The following is a 17,593-nucleotide window of genomic DNA, read 5'->3' as shown; positions in this document are numbered from 1 at the left end:
TACCCATCCTCTTGCCTCTCACGAGTGCACACACTTTTGAATTTCTTAGATCCCATTGATTTCGTTTACAGATGTACCTCCTTAATATTGATGCCTTAGAGATATGTCTGTCTCACATGAGTTCAGGGTCTAGCTCAGATCATGTTTCAAATGTATAGTTGATCTTAACATTCATTGCTTTTGTCGGTTTGACTTATATTAGTCATGTCATACCAAATCGTAAGAGTTTGTTGGTTAGATTGTTCAAGTGTCAGTTTTTGTCCATCCCAACTCCCAACCATAGGGATTTATTGGAAAGGACAGATAATATTCTTCATTCGTCCATAATGGGGTCATCGAGTCTAAGCGATTTATCCAGTACAGTTCCCTTTGAGGCAATCTTTTTGCTAAAAAAGCACCGCCCCAGGGATGCGGATGTATTGGTTGTTCTCAAATTGGATTATTTTCCATCCATCGTTCTTTTGCTTTACGCCAACAATTCAGACAAGTGAATGTGGCGCATTTAGGTTTGCCTAATGTTTTTTGTGTTGATTTTTTAGGTCTCTCTGCTCTAATCAGCTTTAACAGTTTTTTTATTCCATCGGGAACATCCATTCAGAAGTATGTGAAAAGGTTGACACTTCCACATTACCCCACAGGTTAAGACCTGTTACCAATCACCAGGGGATGGTTTACTCCAGGCCTCATATCGAATCTTAGGTTCGATATTTAAAAAGCGAGATGGTTAATGATAGAGAGACATGTCATGATGCTATCACCTGATACTCATTACCTAATCTAACATCAACCAATACATTTGATGTATAAACACAATAGCAAATTGTTTACATTTAGTACATCATACACACTATTGGTAATCTGCGTAGAACGTGATGACATCACGTATACGCGACTAGGCGTTATTCAAATAGACGGCCATTTTCGTATCAAACGAGAAACTACCTTTCCTGGATACCGCAAGGGATCTACAATTTTTCTTCTCAAATTCGTGATAAGGTGAGATTTGTGTTATTAGGATTAACTAAACTTCATTTAAGATTATACTGATATAGATGTACTTTGTATTGATGGAGCGCATTAAACACAAAGAAGTAAAACTGTTATTAACAAGGTAGCTGTTTATAATCTAATATTGATTATTTGAAAACAAGTATACACTTGGTATTATTTTCAGTTTATGGAGAAATCTTTCATAGTGTTTGTAAACATATCATTTGTAACCTCTGAACGTTTTGTTGACTAGGGGATGTTGAAACGTTATGGCTAAAACTTTACTATTTTCATTATTTTATAGTGATGATTTGATATATGAACCCCTGATGAATAGAATCTAATTCTCGAAACGCATTGGGCCAGAAGAATAAAATATGTAGTTTATGTTAAGCTATCTGTCTCAAGACATATTTGTGATATTAATTACATATGGAAAGTTTTTGTCATCAAATGATCGCGAAATCTATCAAAAGATTACACCAATGTGTTTAAATGTTGGCTCTTTATTGAGGGCGTGTGATAGTGTTCAGGGGTGTGAGTTCCCTAACTGGGAACCTCAGTTTTGTTCCTCTTTAGTAGAAAAGGCCCATTCTAATACCACATTGCAAGTAGAAGGCTTCCTCCTTCCTTTTTTTCAAATCCACCATGATACTGATGGCAGAATTAATGAATGTTCTGGTGTACGTTCTCAAATGATCAACTTTGAGCAATATCTTACTTTTAATCATAGAAATGTGGACATACAGATACATCTGTTTCCTTTCAGACGGCAACCACTTGCTGCACTGTTACTGTCTGTGTCAAAACCAATATGCTTTTTAATAGTAAATGTTAACTAAATACATGAATGGATGTGTTTCCTTTACAGCCCTGATAACATGGGACTACTTGACCCAGCCACTAGTGATGGACGGGTTATCTTCTTCCTGCCTTGGGAAAGGATGACTATCGCTGGAACAACGGACACCCCAACTGAAATTACTCATCACCCTATTCCAACGGAGGAGGATATCAACTTTATTTTGAATGAAATACGGAACTACCTTAGTAATGATGTTGAGGGTAAGTCTCATGTTTTTCTCTGATCTATGTGTTTAACAGCACCACACATTCATTGCAGACAACAGATGTGTAGCTTTATCATTGATAGCCCTCTTACTCACAGGCCTTTTAAGTTTACTTAAAGCCGGGGTTACAATTGGATTGTACTGGGACTCATTATAAGTGAATCATAAAGAACACAACGAGGGCCACTTATGCTTGCTGTTTAAGCAATCGTCTTGTAGATATGTTGATTGCTATTGTGCTTGGGTGTAAAGACAGCACAGCAATCCAGACAGAGTCTGTATTCTGTGCTTGGATTAGCTGCTCCATGCAAAAAAATTCACACAAATTGCATAGTTAATTTAATGGCGGCGACCTGAACTGTGCAGCACTTTACCAGCATCCATCCGAGCCCCAATGCAGGGGTGCTCTAAATGAAGGGCTTATAAATGGAGACAAATAAGAATTGGGTATGAGGTTCCAGTGTAAATAACTTTCAGAACATGTTCTTTAATATATGAACTGCAGGTTGTGTGGGAATAATGAGGTCAAATGCTGCTTCTGCATTACGTTTCTGATTCCTCTGGACCATTTAGTGGCCTGATTAGGAGGATCCTTTAAAGATGTTGGCATATTGAGTTTATGGTTTACATTCATGGGTCTCTAAAAATGATGAAAGAAATGCAAATGCAAACTGCAGATATAAAATGATTTGTTTTCAGAAAGAAGTGGGAGTTGTGGTGAACTCTCCACCCTGCAGTGTGAAGGCATCAATCTGTTAGAGACTGGGACAGTCTGGCCACCACCCAATGTGCCCTGCAGAATGTGGATGGAAAAGGATTCCCATGACTCGGCACCATCTCAAGATGCAGTATATAGTTGGCTCAGCCAAATGTGTCACTCTCTGCAGGCAAAGGTACAGACTACAAGCCTGTGAAGACATCTTTCAGATGTAGTGCCTCATCACAAGTTGGGCGGACTGGTGAAAGGCAGCTGTAACCCTATTACCGCTACATTTACCATTCTGCCTAATCATGAATTGGGCAGGAAATGGGAGGTTTACCTCCAGCTTTTTGCTGGAGGCAAAAAATCACAATTTTCTTCCTGTTTTTGGGCAATTAGGTAATAGCGCCAAGAAACCCCCATTGGGTTCAGTGGACCCAATGGGAAGGGGGATTTACCTCCCCCATGCAACTTGGGTTCTGGCGCAAATTGTGCCGGACCGAGCGGTAACACTAATTGCATTGGGCGGTATCCACGGCACAATTAGCCCCGGGATACCGCCCAACTCAAGATGAGACTCAGTCTGCAAGGGAATGGTCAAGGCCTATGAACAGTTCAGGGGGTACAACCATTCTGCAAGTACAACCATTCTGCAACCCAACGGGGTTAAAGCATAGGCCGCTCAAAGATAGCCTTTTAGTACGTTTGATAGGCCTACATTTGTGGAAAACATGTATCCTGGGGATCTGAAGACACCTGTAGATGTGAAAGCAGAGGTGAAGTAAACACACAGAATGTTTGCTGGCAGGTGCACATATAGAAGCTAAGGTGAGCCAAACAAATGTAGTAGTCACAGCGGAATACCCCAGAATACCCCAGAACCCTGTGCCGCTACAAATCCAACATGGCGCCAACACGCCAGGCGGCTCTTGTAACCTCAGAAGGACTGGTGACTCACAGGTCCCATTCTCATGAACAGACCAATCAGGGACCAAAGTCTATTGCAATTGAATATTTCATAATGTGACCTTTTACCAATATGAAGATACATACTATGGGAACCAATATTGGGCAGTTTAGAATACCCCACCCAAAACACTCTTTACTAAAAGAGAAGACTGGGAAGCTTCACGGGGGCGACAACAGGTAAGAAGCAGGACTGCCGACATAAAATCTCTGGATATATGGGGAAATCCAGTACCAGAAACAGAGCTGCCCAAGTTCTGGCAATCCACTGTTGAAGCTAGAACCTAGCCATTGGAGAAAATGGTAAACCAAGGGAAGGTTTGATTTAACCACAGACAGAATACCTCTGGCAGGAGGTTGGTATAGTGTTTTGCACCTGAAAAGGACCCTTTATGTGGGTGGGATGGAAATACGTATTATTCATCATCAATAAAAAAATTATCAGAAATTACAATGATTTCTATAAAAACAGAAACACACATTTTCATAAAAATAAATACACATACAAAGCATAAAACACATTTCAGGACAAAGTGAATCCAGTTAAAACATTGAAACAAAGATAGATTAAAAGGGACTCAGTAAAAAAAAATAGAGATTTATTGATTAATGGCAAGGCACAAACAGCTAGAGTTTCAGTAGAAATACCCTTTTATACAACGCTTATCTCAGGAATGATGAAAGTGCTCAGCCCACTCTGGGAGAATCAACCTACTGCAAATAGAGAAAAGCAGATTTATACTGCGTGAACCAAAGTTCATGAAGTAACGGCCATAAAGTCTTTGCTCTTATCTCAGAGAGGGATGGGCAGAACAACAGGAAATTAGCCAGATCGCCCGGGTCAGAGCTACATAGTAAGCAAGACTGATTATTGCTGTCACACTCCCAGATCACTGTGATGGCTCTAATGGGGAAGGCAGTTAAAATGTGCCCTAGTTATGTTGGGAAGGAAATTAACCTATCCCACCCCTCTAGGTGCTTTAGGGTGAGGGGAATCCCATGAAGAAACCTGTGATGTGCCAGGGGGCAGCGGGTGTGCTATTACGCAAACTGTAGATGTTTAGACTTAGTGCGTGCATATAAACAGGTGCCATTTTGTAGCTATAGCAGAAATATTGGCCCCGCATGGCAGCGCGTTTGACACAGGCTGCAAACCTGATGAAGAAACCTGAATAGGCCCAAGTGCTGACGAGAGAGAGACCCACACTGTTAATTTCCACAGAAACCCTCCTTTGTTCTGCAACTGTTGCCAATACGTTTTATCCTGAGAAAGAATGTATCCTGCAAGGCCATGAGACGGTGCTAGGCGCCTCGCTGTGCGTGTTATCACAACCAGGCCAGAGCAATCCTCTGACTCCCACCCAGCCAATTACAAGTTAGAGCCCCTACAACTGTTCGAGTCCCAAGACCCCTGAATTCCAAGATATCAGCTGACCCCAGGCCACCGACCATAAACCAGACAACCATGAAAGATCTAAAGAATGGTCATCATATATGTACTTTACCATGGTATGATTTGTAATGCGAGGTGTGGGGAGGAATAGATCATAGTTAAGCAAGCGAGGGTGGAAGCCTTGTATGCCAGACGATGCAACTGGAATGAGTGAAATGTGTGCAGGTCACAGTGACCTTGAGCCTCCCCCTGTACCAGTCCATGATCATGCCAGGTTCCACTGTGAAGTAAAGAGTAGCACTGTTAGAATAGCACATTTAATTGACTTTTCGACCTTGGTTCCCTGAATCCTGGAAGATGGATGGATGGACGGACGGGGCTGGGGCCAGTGGCCTGGCATCCCCTATGGTGTAGGCTGATCATGCATAGGGTTGCACCAACCAGTTGCGCAGGTTTTTACTGTATACCGATGACGCTGTGCCCCTTTTTAAGCTCTTGCTTGCACCTTTTTTGCTCAGAACGTTCCTGAGCAGCAGAGTTCTTTGCTGGCACACCTATTTTTTGTATAATTAAAACTTTTTTTTTAAAACTCCTTATTGATTTTTACAGCACATAACAAACAAACACCAACAAACACCACACTACAACTGGCACTACATTTTAGGATCCGCACTGTATTGTCTGTCTTCTTAGCACGCTGGCTTGGTCCTCTTCTTATCTGTCCTCAATATTTAACCATTTATTGTCCAAGAGTCTCAGATCAAGCCTCTTCCAACCTGGCTGCGACCGCGACCTGGGTCTAATACCGGCCCACTCCGGTACCGTGAGACTCTGAACCACGCCGGCCTCTAGGAAACTACAGCCGACCCACCCAGTGCCAGCATGGCACCGGTTATCCTGCATTTATTTTGGATTTCCCGACAGCACCCCTCTGCTACTCCAGCAGTAGACATCACGGACAGCACCGCTACCGGTGCCCTTTCCTGACGAAGGCCAGCACAAAGACAGGCTCCAACCAAGCCACTTTCTTTGGCCGAAACACACCCTGTGTCACACCCCGTGTCGAACTACGTGACACAACTGTATCACTACCCTGTATTTGTCATATTCAAAGATTGTTGTGTGCACTTTTTGTTTACCACGCCTCAGACCACCCCCAGTCTCAGGCTCGTGTTTTTCCTGTACCAGTGGGTTCTTATACCCCCTCGATCTGTAAGGAAACATGTATCCCAATGTAGTCTTGACCTCTACACTCCAGAGGCCGACACCTATTTGTGCTACTACTGTATAACTAACTTTGTCCGTTTGTTGATTTCAACCATCTTTCGTGCTTATCGGAAGAAATGTAAAGTAAATTGTTGAACCACTAACTACTTCCTGTGTGAGTACATAATAAACACACACACACAGCACTTTTGTATCTCTGTTTTGGATCTCCTCATCCTGATTATTTGTTTAAAATACGTATACCCACCTGGGTAAATCGGGACCTCGCCAGATGCCCTATGATTTATAGTTCATTATATAAAAGACTAAGCAGAGTGGATGCCTTATCAGGCAGAGAACTGGGCAAACTAGGCAGAATATTGTAGTTTGTGGCCATCTCACTTTCAGGGTAGTGGGTATAAAGCAACATGGTAAAATAGGATGTCAGAGTATGGGTTCAGCTCATGGGTTGAGCACCAGTTGCAAGCTGTATGTAACCAGCACTCCACAGAACTAGGTTTGCCATCAAAGCATTTGGCCGCATGGTAATGTACATTTTCAAACGTGTCCACTCGTCAATATGATGCATCTTCCCCAACAAAAGGAAATCTAGTTGACACTGAGATTTAGATACACTTAACTGTAAAGCATGGAGACAATGCAGTGCTTTACAGTAGCAATACTGTAGTTATGCATTATGTAACCAATTACATTTTTAGAAAAGGAATTGAAAGCCTTTTTTTAAAAAAAAACGAACACATACTGGTCTTTGGCAGACAGGATACAGTTAGCTTAATAACCGTATTATTCCGAGTATTTCTGGTTTGCAATTATTTGAAAAAGAAAAAGAAATATGCATAGCAATCCTACAAAGGCCTTTTGGCACATGAGTGAGGGGGATGATTACTGCTGCACTCTATCTCTAATAGCCCCATTGAACTTAGAGTGAACACAGAAAAGAGGGTGGTGAGAGCTCTGAAGGCAAGAGGAATGAAGGGTGAGCTGTGCTTTCATTGAACAGGGTAACTTAAATAGTTAGCTTTGCTACACAGGTGCTAATTTAATTAGCAAACATACAGAATTGCATAGCAAATTGCTCTGCGACACTGCTTATTTTATGCCTTGCAGTGCCTCCGCCCTCAGTTTCTAAGTAGGTATGGGGGCCCCTCTATATGTATATGTCCATGTTGCTACCATCCGGCGTGGTCAGACAGCATTCTTGCCTTAATATGTATCCCAGTGAATTCTCCAAGGGGCTCCCTGCCCGTTAATAAGTAGTCTATGTGAGTGTATGTTCCGTGTGGGGCGCTATAGTGTGTGTATCCTCTGGTATTGGCATGTACGTTCCTCCAAACGTCATCCAATTCCAGCTGGTCTAGCGTCTTCTGTAGAGCCTTGGCCGGCGGAGCTGGCTTCTTCTGCTTGCTGTCAGATCTGTCTACCTGCCGGTTCAGCGTGCTATTGAAGTCTCCTGCCCAGATGAATGACGCTTCTCTATAGGGGGCTAGTTGAGGTGCAATTGTCTTGAAGAACTGTTGCATTGTGGTTGTGAGCATATGTGTTTATCAGACACACCTCTTTATTCTCCAGCATTTCATGTACAATCACCATTCTGCCCTACGTGTCTCTCTCTTGTCTTATCAGTTTAAAGGGCACTCCCGGGGCTGTCCATGTCAGAACTCCCCTGAAGTAATTGGAGTAAGTTGAGCTGTACATTTGTCCGCCCCATTTCTTAGCTATCTTTGTCTGCTTTTCGGCCATCAAATGCGTTTCTTGTAGCATAGCGATTTGTGCTTTTGGTCTACTCAGCCAGGCATAACGCCCTTAATCTCTTGACATAGGCATTTAGTCCCCTGATGTTCCAGGTGGCTATGACTGCTTTTTCTTGACCCATTTAGTTAGTGTCCTGTAGCCCGTCTGATCCCCAAGGCCTTCATGTTATCTTGTGTCTGCTGACGGGCATTCTCATTCCGTCTTTTGCTGGTCTCTCCTGTATGTGGTGGGTCTGATTCTTCCCTTCTGTGTTGGGTCTTGCTTGTGCGGGTTTCTTGCGGGTCCACTGCCTTGCTGTGCTTCCTTGCCTTCCTCGGTGTGTGTTTGTTAGGTTGCCACTTGCGCTTCATCCCTGTTGCTTGGTGCTTCCTCCTCTGCTCGTGCCTGCTTTCATCCTACCTAACCACTCACTAACTATAACTTTAAACAAACGCCTAGCCACCCTCCCCCTGCTCGGGCTTCGCTGCTTTCCTCGTGTCACCCTCCTTTCTGTGGGCGCACTCACTGCAGCAGGATGCCTCAAAACTAGCATCACAAGTTCTGTTTCTCTGTGGGGTTCCTTGTGGCAATTGGCGGTCTGCCCATGAGTTGCACGGGCTCCCGCCCATTTAACTGCTGGTCTATGTCTCTTTAAAGTAGCTTGTTCATCTTCGTCGCACTCCGTGCTTTTTCAGGGTGCATTTCTGTTGTTTCGCTCGTTCCCCCCTCTTTGTTGTTGGATTCCTTGTTGATCCATCCACTCTTGGGCATCAGCTGTGGTTTCAAAGATGTGTGACCTGTCGTTGTGCAGCACCTTTAGTTTGGCAGGGTATAGTAGCATGAATCGCACACCAGCCAAAACTGCGCCCATTGCTTTTGCACCAGTGCTGTGTAGTCTGGGTAGATGTTATTCTGGCAGCCTTTCTCGTTATCACCCCTCTCTGCCTTCCTCCCCCTCTGGCAGCCCCACTATGCGCACATTGTTGCGTCAGGCTCTCCCTTCCGCCTCTTCTGCTCTATGTTCGAGTGTGCGGATGCGGTCCAGTGCCTCTGTAATTTATGATTGGGAGTTTGTGATGTCTGCTGTGTTACTTTGTACTGGTTGTTCCATCATTTTCAGCATATCTCTGCAAGGTTCCTTGTACCTTGCCTGAGGAGCCCCAAGTCCAGGATCACTGCATCCAGCTTGCACTCTTATCGATGCTTTGAGGGCCACAATGGCTTCCAGTATGGGGCCCTCCTCCTGTCCGTTCCCCGACTACCTAGAGTTGGATGCGCTCATGCCGGCCTCTGGCGTCTCGGGCTGAGGTTCCCGTTCTTCCGGGCGAACACCTCCATACTGGTTTGCCTCCCTTTGCCTCCTTTCTGTTTGTCCGGCATGCTAGGTCCAGTGGCCCTTGTGCATCTGTGTCGGGCCCCAGCTTCTTCCCCGTGCGCCTGGCGCTGTTGTCGGTGGCTGACCGTCTCTTGCTCAGCTCTCCGTGTCTACTAGCTGTTCCCTGGCTGTAGCTGGGTATTCATGTTAGCTTCTCCCGGGGCCCCCTCTTTGCTCTTGATGTTCGCCACAGGTTTGCTTTCGCCCCCCGATGGGTTGTAGGGTTTTACCTCATCTATGTTATCCGTGTGGGAGGCTGCAGAGTCGCAGTTTGCCTTGACGTCCGTTGCAGATGGTGTGCCCCGTTCCTGCTCCCCTCGTGTAGCAATCTCACCTCCTCCGTTGCTGGCTTTCTCTGAATCAGCTCTGTCTGCCGTGAGGCAATGCAACTTTCTGTTTCTTATAATTGTCTTTTTATGTTCCTACACTCGTGAAACCTGGTCCCCCTTAGTGGTGGATGGTCGCTTCATGACAAGTCAATGGGTTGTGGTCTTCCACGTGCGATTTGTTATTGGTTCAATTCAGCCCTCTTTGCCACCTGTTCCAAGGTAGGGGTAGCAATGTTGCAGCAGTGTGGTATGTGCCGGTGTTTATGCAAGCGGTGCTACCACTACGGCCCTGCAACGTTCTGTTGCTGATAATTGTCTTTTTATGCTTCTGCACTTGTGGGACCTGGTCTCCTTTATGGCGGATGCTCGCTTCGTAACAGTTCAATGGGTTGTGGCCTCCCACGTACAATTTGTTGTTGGTTCGATACAGCCCACTTTGCTGCCTGTTCCAAAGTAGGGGTGGCCATGTTGCAGCGGTGAAGTATGTGCCAGTGTTTATGTACGGAGTGCTCCCACTGGCTCCCACTAGCAGCCTGCCTATGTTCCAGTCTGCACGCTTCTTCTTGTGCTTCGTCCCTGAGCTGGCGCTGCTGCTGACTGGAATTCTGAGTGCGCTGGGGCTGCGCCTTACTCCGTGTAGTTTAGAGCTGTCCCACTGCGCCCATGTTAGCTTGGTTCGTGGAACTCCTTTAAGGTGTTTGTTTATTTTGTTTGGGGGTGAATGGGCTCACTCTCCGTGGCAGGTGTTCTCGTGTGCAGGTCTGCAGTTTTTGCCCTTCGACCTGATCCTCTGCTCTGTAGTTAGCCTCTGTGTGGAGCAACTTGGCTTGCACTTTGCCCCCTCCATGTATCGTCTCTGACATGCCCTGCTGGTTGGGTGAGAGGCCCGGCTGGTGGTGGTCAGCTTCCAGCATAGCGCAGCAACTTGCGGTCTCCTTTGCCCCCTTTAGAAGTCTGTGTTGTCAGGCAATCTGAGCCCTACCTGTTCTCCATTGGCCCTTCTCTGTGTGGCCTCTCAAATCCGTGGAGCGGCCTGCTCTGGTGTGGTCGCTTGCGTGACCTTCCTCCGTTCTGTCTCCTTTCTTTGTGGAAGTCCCTTCTGCTATGGACAGGCAGAATCTGCCTGAGGGACCATGTTCTCCCTTGTATGTGCCTTGAGAGTGTTTTCGGACCGGGTGGCCCCTTTGCGGGCTGTCTAGGTGCCCCTGTCCTCCAATGGGCTCCCGCTGCGTGGCTCTCCTGATGAGCGATGCAGTCTGCCGTGTTGCGATAGCGTTACTGCCCTCGCCCACCACTGGTCTATCTTCTTCCCTATAGGTGTTAGCCTTGTGTGCGAGCGTGGCACTTCTTGCAGCAGAGCTTGCAATGCCCTGTCAATGGGCTGTGCCTTTTCCCATTTATGTCCTTCTTTTGCTGGATCAGTCTTCCTTTCTGCAGCCTTTGACTAGGTGTGGTGGCCTCCGGCCGTGCGTGGTCCCACCTGCCAGTACGATCCGTGCTATAGTCCAATGCCCCTACAGTGCACCCTCACCCTTCTCAGGATGCCCTGCGCTCGGGCGTTGGGGCAACCGTCCTCCGGGTCTGTGCCTGAGAATTTAGAGGTGGCACCCTCCCGAATCCTGCTCCGGCACTGTCCCAGGTCCTGCGGTGGGCCTGCTGCACCAGGTTATGGGTGTCGCTCTGCCCGCTGTGGGGTGTCTTCCGCTCCTTCCCCTGGTGTGCTGCGGGTCCCCTGACTGGGGCTGCGGGCACCCCCAATCTCTTCTTCGGCTTAGGCTGTGGTTTCGCAGTGGTGATCGGTTCTCCTTTGCCCGGTTATAGTGCATCCCTGACTCTGTGCTGTCTTGGCTCACCCCTCGCGACGGGCCGGGTCTTCTCTAGCCACCCCAAGTGGTGTGGGGGTCGCCAGATCACTGGCTGGGAGATCTTTCCATCAGCAGCACTCTTCTCGTGCTCTGTTATTATGTGCTTCACACGCCCTCCCTTCGTGCAGCTACGTGTGCATCTGCCCGATCAGCAAGTCGCGTCAGCCATTTTGTGTTATGGCATTCACTCTGGTCTCCCTCCTGGCTTCAGCTCGGTCTGATTCTCTCCTGGTTTTCAGCAAGCTGACCCATCTCTGTTGCTTTTCCGTGGTAATTATTGTGTTTTTTGACTACTTTGACAGATCTGTCTGTCGGATCACGCGGGAGCTCCTGGATTCTGCTTACTCTCCCATGGCCGCCAAGCCACGCCCCTCATAATTAAAACTTGTTATACTTGCAAGAATCTCTTGGCCTTTCTTCCCTAGTGGGTTGTATTTTTTCTGGTGCAAGCATTTAGGGGCCTGCCTTCAATTGGTGAACCTGACATGATCCCAGTGCCCCGTAACTGCAGAGGTGTACAGGCATCCCGGATAGACCATCATTTAACTCCTCACGAAATAATAACAAGGAGCAGGCTGCATGCCCCACTCAGGCCTGCACGCACAGCTTCCGATGCCCACAATTCAGCACATATTTTAGGAGAAGAGTTTGAGGGTTATTTTAGGGCTTTAACAAATGCTGTCGCTCTTATCTTCCACCAGGTTGAGCCACATCCAAGAGGGTTAGCTCTGAGAGAAATAGACAAACAAACAGCACAGCAGGACAAAACATCCCAACAACCACAAGAACCTTTTCCTGGGAATACAATTTTTGTCAGGAACTTCAGAAAATGGAATTAACCACACTTCGAGGGCCCATTTAATGTCATCTATGCCACACTCGCGCAATGCAGATTGTCAGCAGGAAGACCTGGACTCAATTGAGAGAAACCCGAAAGGCCAACATGCTCAAACCTCCCATCCAGCAACAGGAAGAGTAAAGAGGACCATGAAAGATTAGTGCCTCTGATCATTACTTGAACTTTTTTAGCTCAGTACGCCCGTTTGGGCAGACGGACAATAATATTTCTTTGCAGGTTACAAGGTCAATGGACAGAGTAAAGAAGTTGATGTTTTGCGTTATTACACTATTCTTTTCTCTCTCTATCTCTCTTTATGGTTGAAATGGTATATTGGTCTTTTAGGGGTAAGTTTAATAATGATATCAACCTTGCATCGATGCAAAACAATAGTAGTGTGTCAGTGACCAGGATTAAGAGGGACCTGGTCAATCCAGAGGGCTTTCTAAGGGATAGTATAGATGTGCAGCACTCAGAGACAGACAGTCTATGGTACAACCACATGAGGCAGGTGGGAAGAGGGAAGTCAAATGACTCCTGTTATGTGGTCTTTAATACCCCATGCAACTGGCATACTTAGACTGTTTCTGCCACAAGAGATGCCACCTCTAATAGCACTATACTTAGTGCACCTTGCCCTATGTAGGGTGTGTGGGTCATTTCTGGGACATGAGGTTCAAGCAACCATGGTGAAAGCAGGCGATAAAGAGTGTTCTGAGGAAAAGGGGCAGGAGCGGTTGTGGTGCAAAATAAGACCTCAATGACAGATGGAAAATGCTGTTGTTCACAACAATAAGTGGGTTAAAGGACTGATAGGGTGCAAAACAGGAGGACTGGCGGGGTATTCGGAGGAAACAGTGGCGTATATCAATGAGACACGTTATGTTGTGTGGGAAAGATATGTGAAACAACTTACATGGATAAAGCAACATAAGCAATCCACTAAAGCACAGAAACGTACACAATTCTCCTTGTGTTTCAGGGGCAATGGCAAATGGCAGCATGCCTGTTGGTATCAATGGACAATGTAATAGGACACTCAATATCCCATACCTCAATGGGGGAACTGCAGCGCTTATGGATGTGTTTTGGACATATGGGGGTCTCTCATATATCCAGCTCCAACCGTTCTGGAGGGGTGTCTGCTCCCTAGCCACTCCTCTATCCTTCTTGTACCAGAGGCCCATCTCACCATATTGAATGAGCACTCCCTGGCTACACCCATGCACCCTACCCACCAGCAGGCTCGCTAGTGACTGAGCCTCTGCTGACATAAACTCTCAAACTATTTTGGCCAAGACTCAGCAGAGAAGCTCAATGCCATTGCTGAGCAGTATTGGCTGTTCACCAAAACAGAGACATTCTTCACCTCACTGCTCGCTCCAGGAGTACATCCAGCAGCAAACTCCAAATGGATACAAATAACACGCTGGGAGATGATACAGCTGGCAAATGACACTGAGTATGGACTTAATGTGATTAGGGAAAAATTAAGGTCCATTAGATTAATGACGCTGTAGAATAGATAAATTCTCGACTTGCTCACAGCCATGGAGGACAGTGTGTGCACAAAAATAGGCAGTTCCTGTTGTACATGCATTCAGCTCCATGATTCAGATAACGGATCCCTGGCATGTGCAATTGTGACCCTACACGATCTACGCACTTTAATGGAAAAGGATAGTGGGGTAGTGGTGGAACAAGATTGGTTGTCATCAATATTTGCATGGGTCATGTCATGGCTGAGTACGGTTTTCAAAGTATTGACTTATGTCCTTGTCATGGTGCTTATAACGTTTTGCTCCTGCCAACTGATTATAAGGTGTTGCACGAAGACCTTGTGCAGGGGAGTGACTTTGATGTCCCTAACCTATAAAGCAGGTGAAACCACTCCCCTCTTGAAACATGTGCACACACATACAGACAAATGGAATGGTGAGATAGAGAACCATATGGTAAGGATACAGTGTCCAATTTGCCTCCAGGAATGCTTTTTTAGCCTTCACCCGACCCAGAGAATTATTTTGAACATTGGGTTGAGTGTGCAGGAGATGGCGATTGTGGTTTCCTAACATGCACTGTAACGAATCAGGAGTAAGACTCACACACAGAGACTTTGTAGTGGTTTTTATAAACTTTTATTAAAGTAAAAGAAGGATTGGCGACAGACCTATCTTGCCCTAACACTATGAGGGGTCTACTGCCTTAATGAAACTAAAGGATGACAGCGTCAGAATGTCCAAAAATATAAAGAGCTCCCCACATCATGTGGCCAAAATCCTATCCTGACCCTTACAAGCTAAACCAAAGAAAAAGTTCAAAGGGAAAAAGTATTTCAACTGCCCATCCGTAGTCGTCTTTAATGTTCCAACATAAAGTTCGAAAAAGTGCACAAATGAACACATGTTTATAGTTCCCCAAGGTTTCACAGCTCTCATAACGATGGGGCAAGGTCTTCCCTTCAATCGAGTTTTCAGCTTCTCTTCAGCTTCTCTTCAGCTCTTTAGCACTGCTCTTTTCCTTGGCAACAGATATCTTTCCAATCAAGGGGAGTGCATGATATCATCACACACTGAAGGGGCTTCCTCACTCCTCGACTTCCTCCACAGTACTTTATAGTTCACATTTCGTTAACGATTATCCCACTAAGTGGGTATGTCTCCAGACTTGCATCCACATTGGTCAGTTTGTTCTCCCGCCAGTAGTTCACAATACAGACATTAAGACTTGTGAAAGTAAGAGGTATTGGAAGACCAGGGGAAGTGAATTGTCCCCCTTGTCAAGTGGATCCCAGCCCGGTTGAGTGAGATCCAGGGGTGAAAAGTCATCACCCAAAGTTCATTGAGAAAGGAACTGTTCAATTGATTGGTTGAATAAGGCACTTGAGGGGTTGGTGCCCGGAAGAGTGGGACCCAGGGGTGAAGCCATCACCCAACGTGAACTGTGTAAAATAATGTTTTGTTTGTGTTTGTTTGTTAGATTCATCATGTCCCAAAGGCTCGAAACGTTTATCTGCAAAGAGACTTTACCCTTGAAGAACCTGATAGCTAGAACGGAACTGTTGGTTCGTGCAGAGAAAGCTTGCGGGTGTGCTGTGCTCCAAGGTCTTACCTTGTCCCATGCTGAAAACGTGGGGAAGGGAGACCCCACGCAATCACATCCTGACTTATTATTTGGAACACTTCTTTTCTTTATTGAAATACTACCTGTTGTGATCTTGAGTGTCGTGTAGGCAGAAGAGACTTCCGTCCCCAAGTGCCACACAGCGAGGACCAAAATCACTCTCTGTGCAGCCCTTGAGGCCACAGGTGGAGTTGTTACTCCGGAACCACGAACCTCTGGAGAACCCAATCCGCTGCAAGAAAACAATGGTTAAGTACCAAGCAATCAAGTAAGCAGCAATACCAAACAACATGACAAGAGCTTACCAGGGATGACTTAAGAAGAGCTGTAAACCTAGGAGATAAGGGTTCCGGGACTCACTTATGCAGCACCACTCAGGTTGGAGCATCCCGGAGTGGTATAGTGTAGTGTCCACCTGATGTCAAGAACGTAACCGAGCTATGAGGTTCCAAAACATGAAGTCCAGGTTACCAGATGCAAAGGGAAGTTCTGTGTGGCAGTCCGATAAACAATCCGTGGTCGGTGAACATCCAGGGTAAGTCGATGCCAAAAGGGAATTCCAAAGATAGTCTGTGTAACAAAGCCGAGTCGAAAAACCAAGGTATCCAAAGTCCAACAAGAAGAAGCATGTGACGCCAAACAGGTTACGAGTAACAGCTGTGAAGCAGCGAGTATAGGGAAATCCGCGTTTAAATACTCGTGCTACTGGCGTTACCCTGTGTCACGTGACGCGTTGTCGCGTCACGTGTCCGGCCTACCGGGTCATGTGAGCGAGCGGCGGCTGTCACGCGATGCGGAAGTCCAACGCCGATTCTCCGGGCTGCCAGACGCCAAGGAAGTTGCCAGTGTATGAAAGGGCGCAACTTGGAAAGTGTTTTGTTGCCCATGAGGCGTGCGTGTGCAGGCGGGGCAGCGGAGTGCACATGCGAGTCCCGGACCATGGAAGGGGAAAGCGATGGAATTGGGGGAGAGGGGCGAGCAACTGGGATTCCAAGGTCACGGGCAGGAGAGGTATGATTGTCAGGGGTGCGTGGGACAGGGGGTATGACAGAGCCCCTCCCCAAAGGCCCACGACCCCGTGGGCAAGAGGGATGTTCCCTGTGAAAGCGAGCCACCAACCTAGGAGCCTGAACATCAACAGCAGTAACCCAGCACCTCTCCTCCGGACCATACCCCACCCAATCCACCAGATACTGCGAGCGCCCCCTGCAGTACCGGGAATCTAGAATGCCAGAGATCTCGTAGACATCGGGGGTAGCCAAAGACACTGGGGCAGCAGGGACGCGAAGACGAGAAGGATCAGGGCAGGGCTTAAGCAAGGAGACATGGAACACGGGATGGATCCGCCAAGACCCTTGGAGCACTAGGCGGTAAGTAACGGGGTTAACCACCCGGGACACCACATAAGGACCAATAAACCTGGGCAACAGCTTCTTGCAACCCTCCAACTGCAAATGACGAGTAGAAAGCCAGACCCGGGAACCCACCGAAATAGTAGGGGCCATCACACGCTTCCTATCGGCCTGGGATTTCATGGAGGCCTGGGCCTCACGAAGGTGTTGCTGCGGTTTGGGCCTGAATCGAGGACATATCCCTAAGACAGGCGCTAGCCGCCGGATTGACGGATGTCGTGAAGTCTGGAATGGGCAGGACACGGGGGTGTTGGCCGTACATAACATAAAAAGGGGAGAACCCAGTGGAAGCAGGGACCGAATTGTTTTATGCGAATTCAGCGTGACGAAGAGCAAGCAACCAGGTGGTTTGTTGTTGAAGAATTAGGCAACGCAAGTATTGCTCCATAGTCTGATTGACCCTTTCGGTCTGGCCATCCGTCTCTGGGTGGTAGGTGCAGGAGTACCTATTGTCAATACCCAGTAACTTGGTCAGGGCCCGCCAGAAGCGTGAGGTGAACTGAGAACCCCTGTCAGAAATAAGAACAGAGGGCAAGCCAAACAGACAAGAAACAGAGTCAAAGAACAGCCTGGC

The 17,593-nt window shown here is 46.8% G+C and overlaps 1 protein-coding gene across 11 annotated transcripts in view; it reads left to right on the top strand.

Moving 5' to 3' along the window:
• GPD2 (glycerol-3-phosphate dehydrogenase 2) overlaps window positions 1–17,593 on the top strand; it is a 2,458,594-nt gene that overhangs the window by 1,738,881 nt on the left and 702,120 nt on the right. For all 11 annotated transcript variants that reach the window (XM_069616409.1, XM_069616412.1, XM_069616410.1 and 8 more), the window contains one exon: window positions 1,862–2,055. In XM_069616409.1, coding sequence (XP_069472510.1) covers window positions 1,862–2,055 — 194 coding nt within the window. The remainder of the gene's footprint in view (window positions 1–1,861; window positions 2,056–17,593) is intronic.

The sequence above is a fragment of the Ambystoma mexicanum genome, chromosome 9 (assembly GCF_040938575.1).
Source record: "Ambystoma mexicanum isolate Mex_15411 chromosome 9, UKY_AmexF1_1, whole genome shotgun sequence".
Classification (NCBI taxonomy): domain Eukaryota; kingdom Metazoa; phylum Chordata; class Amphibia; order Caudata; family Ambystomatidae; genus Ambystoma; species Ambystoma mexicanum.
This window is presented reverse-complemented; position numbering and strand designations above follow the sequence as displayed.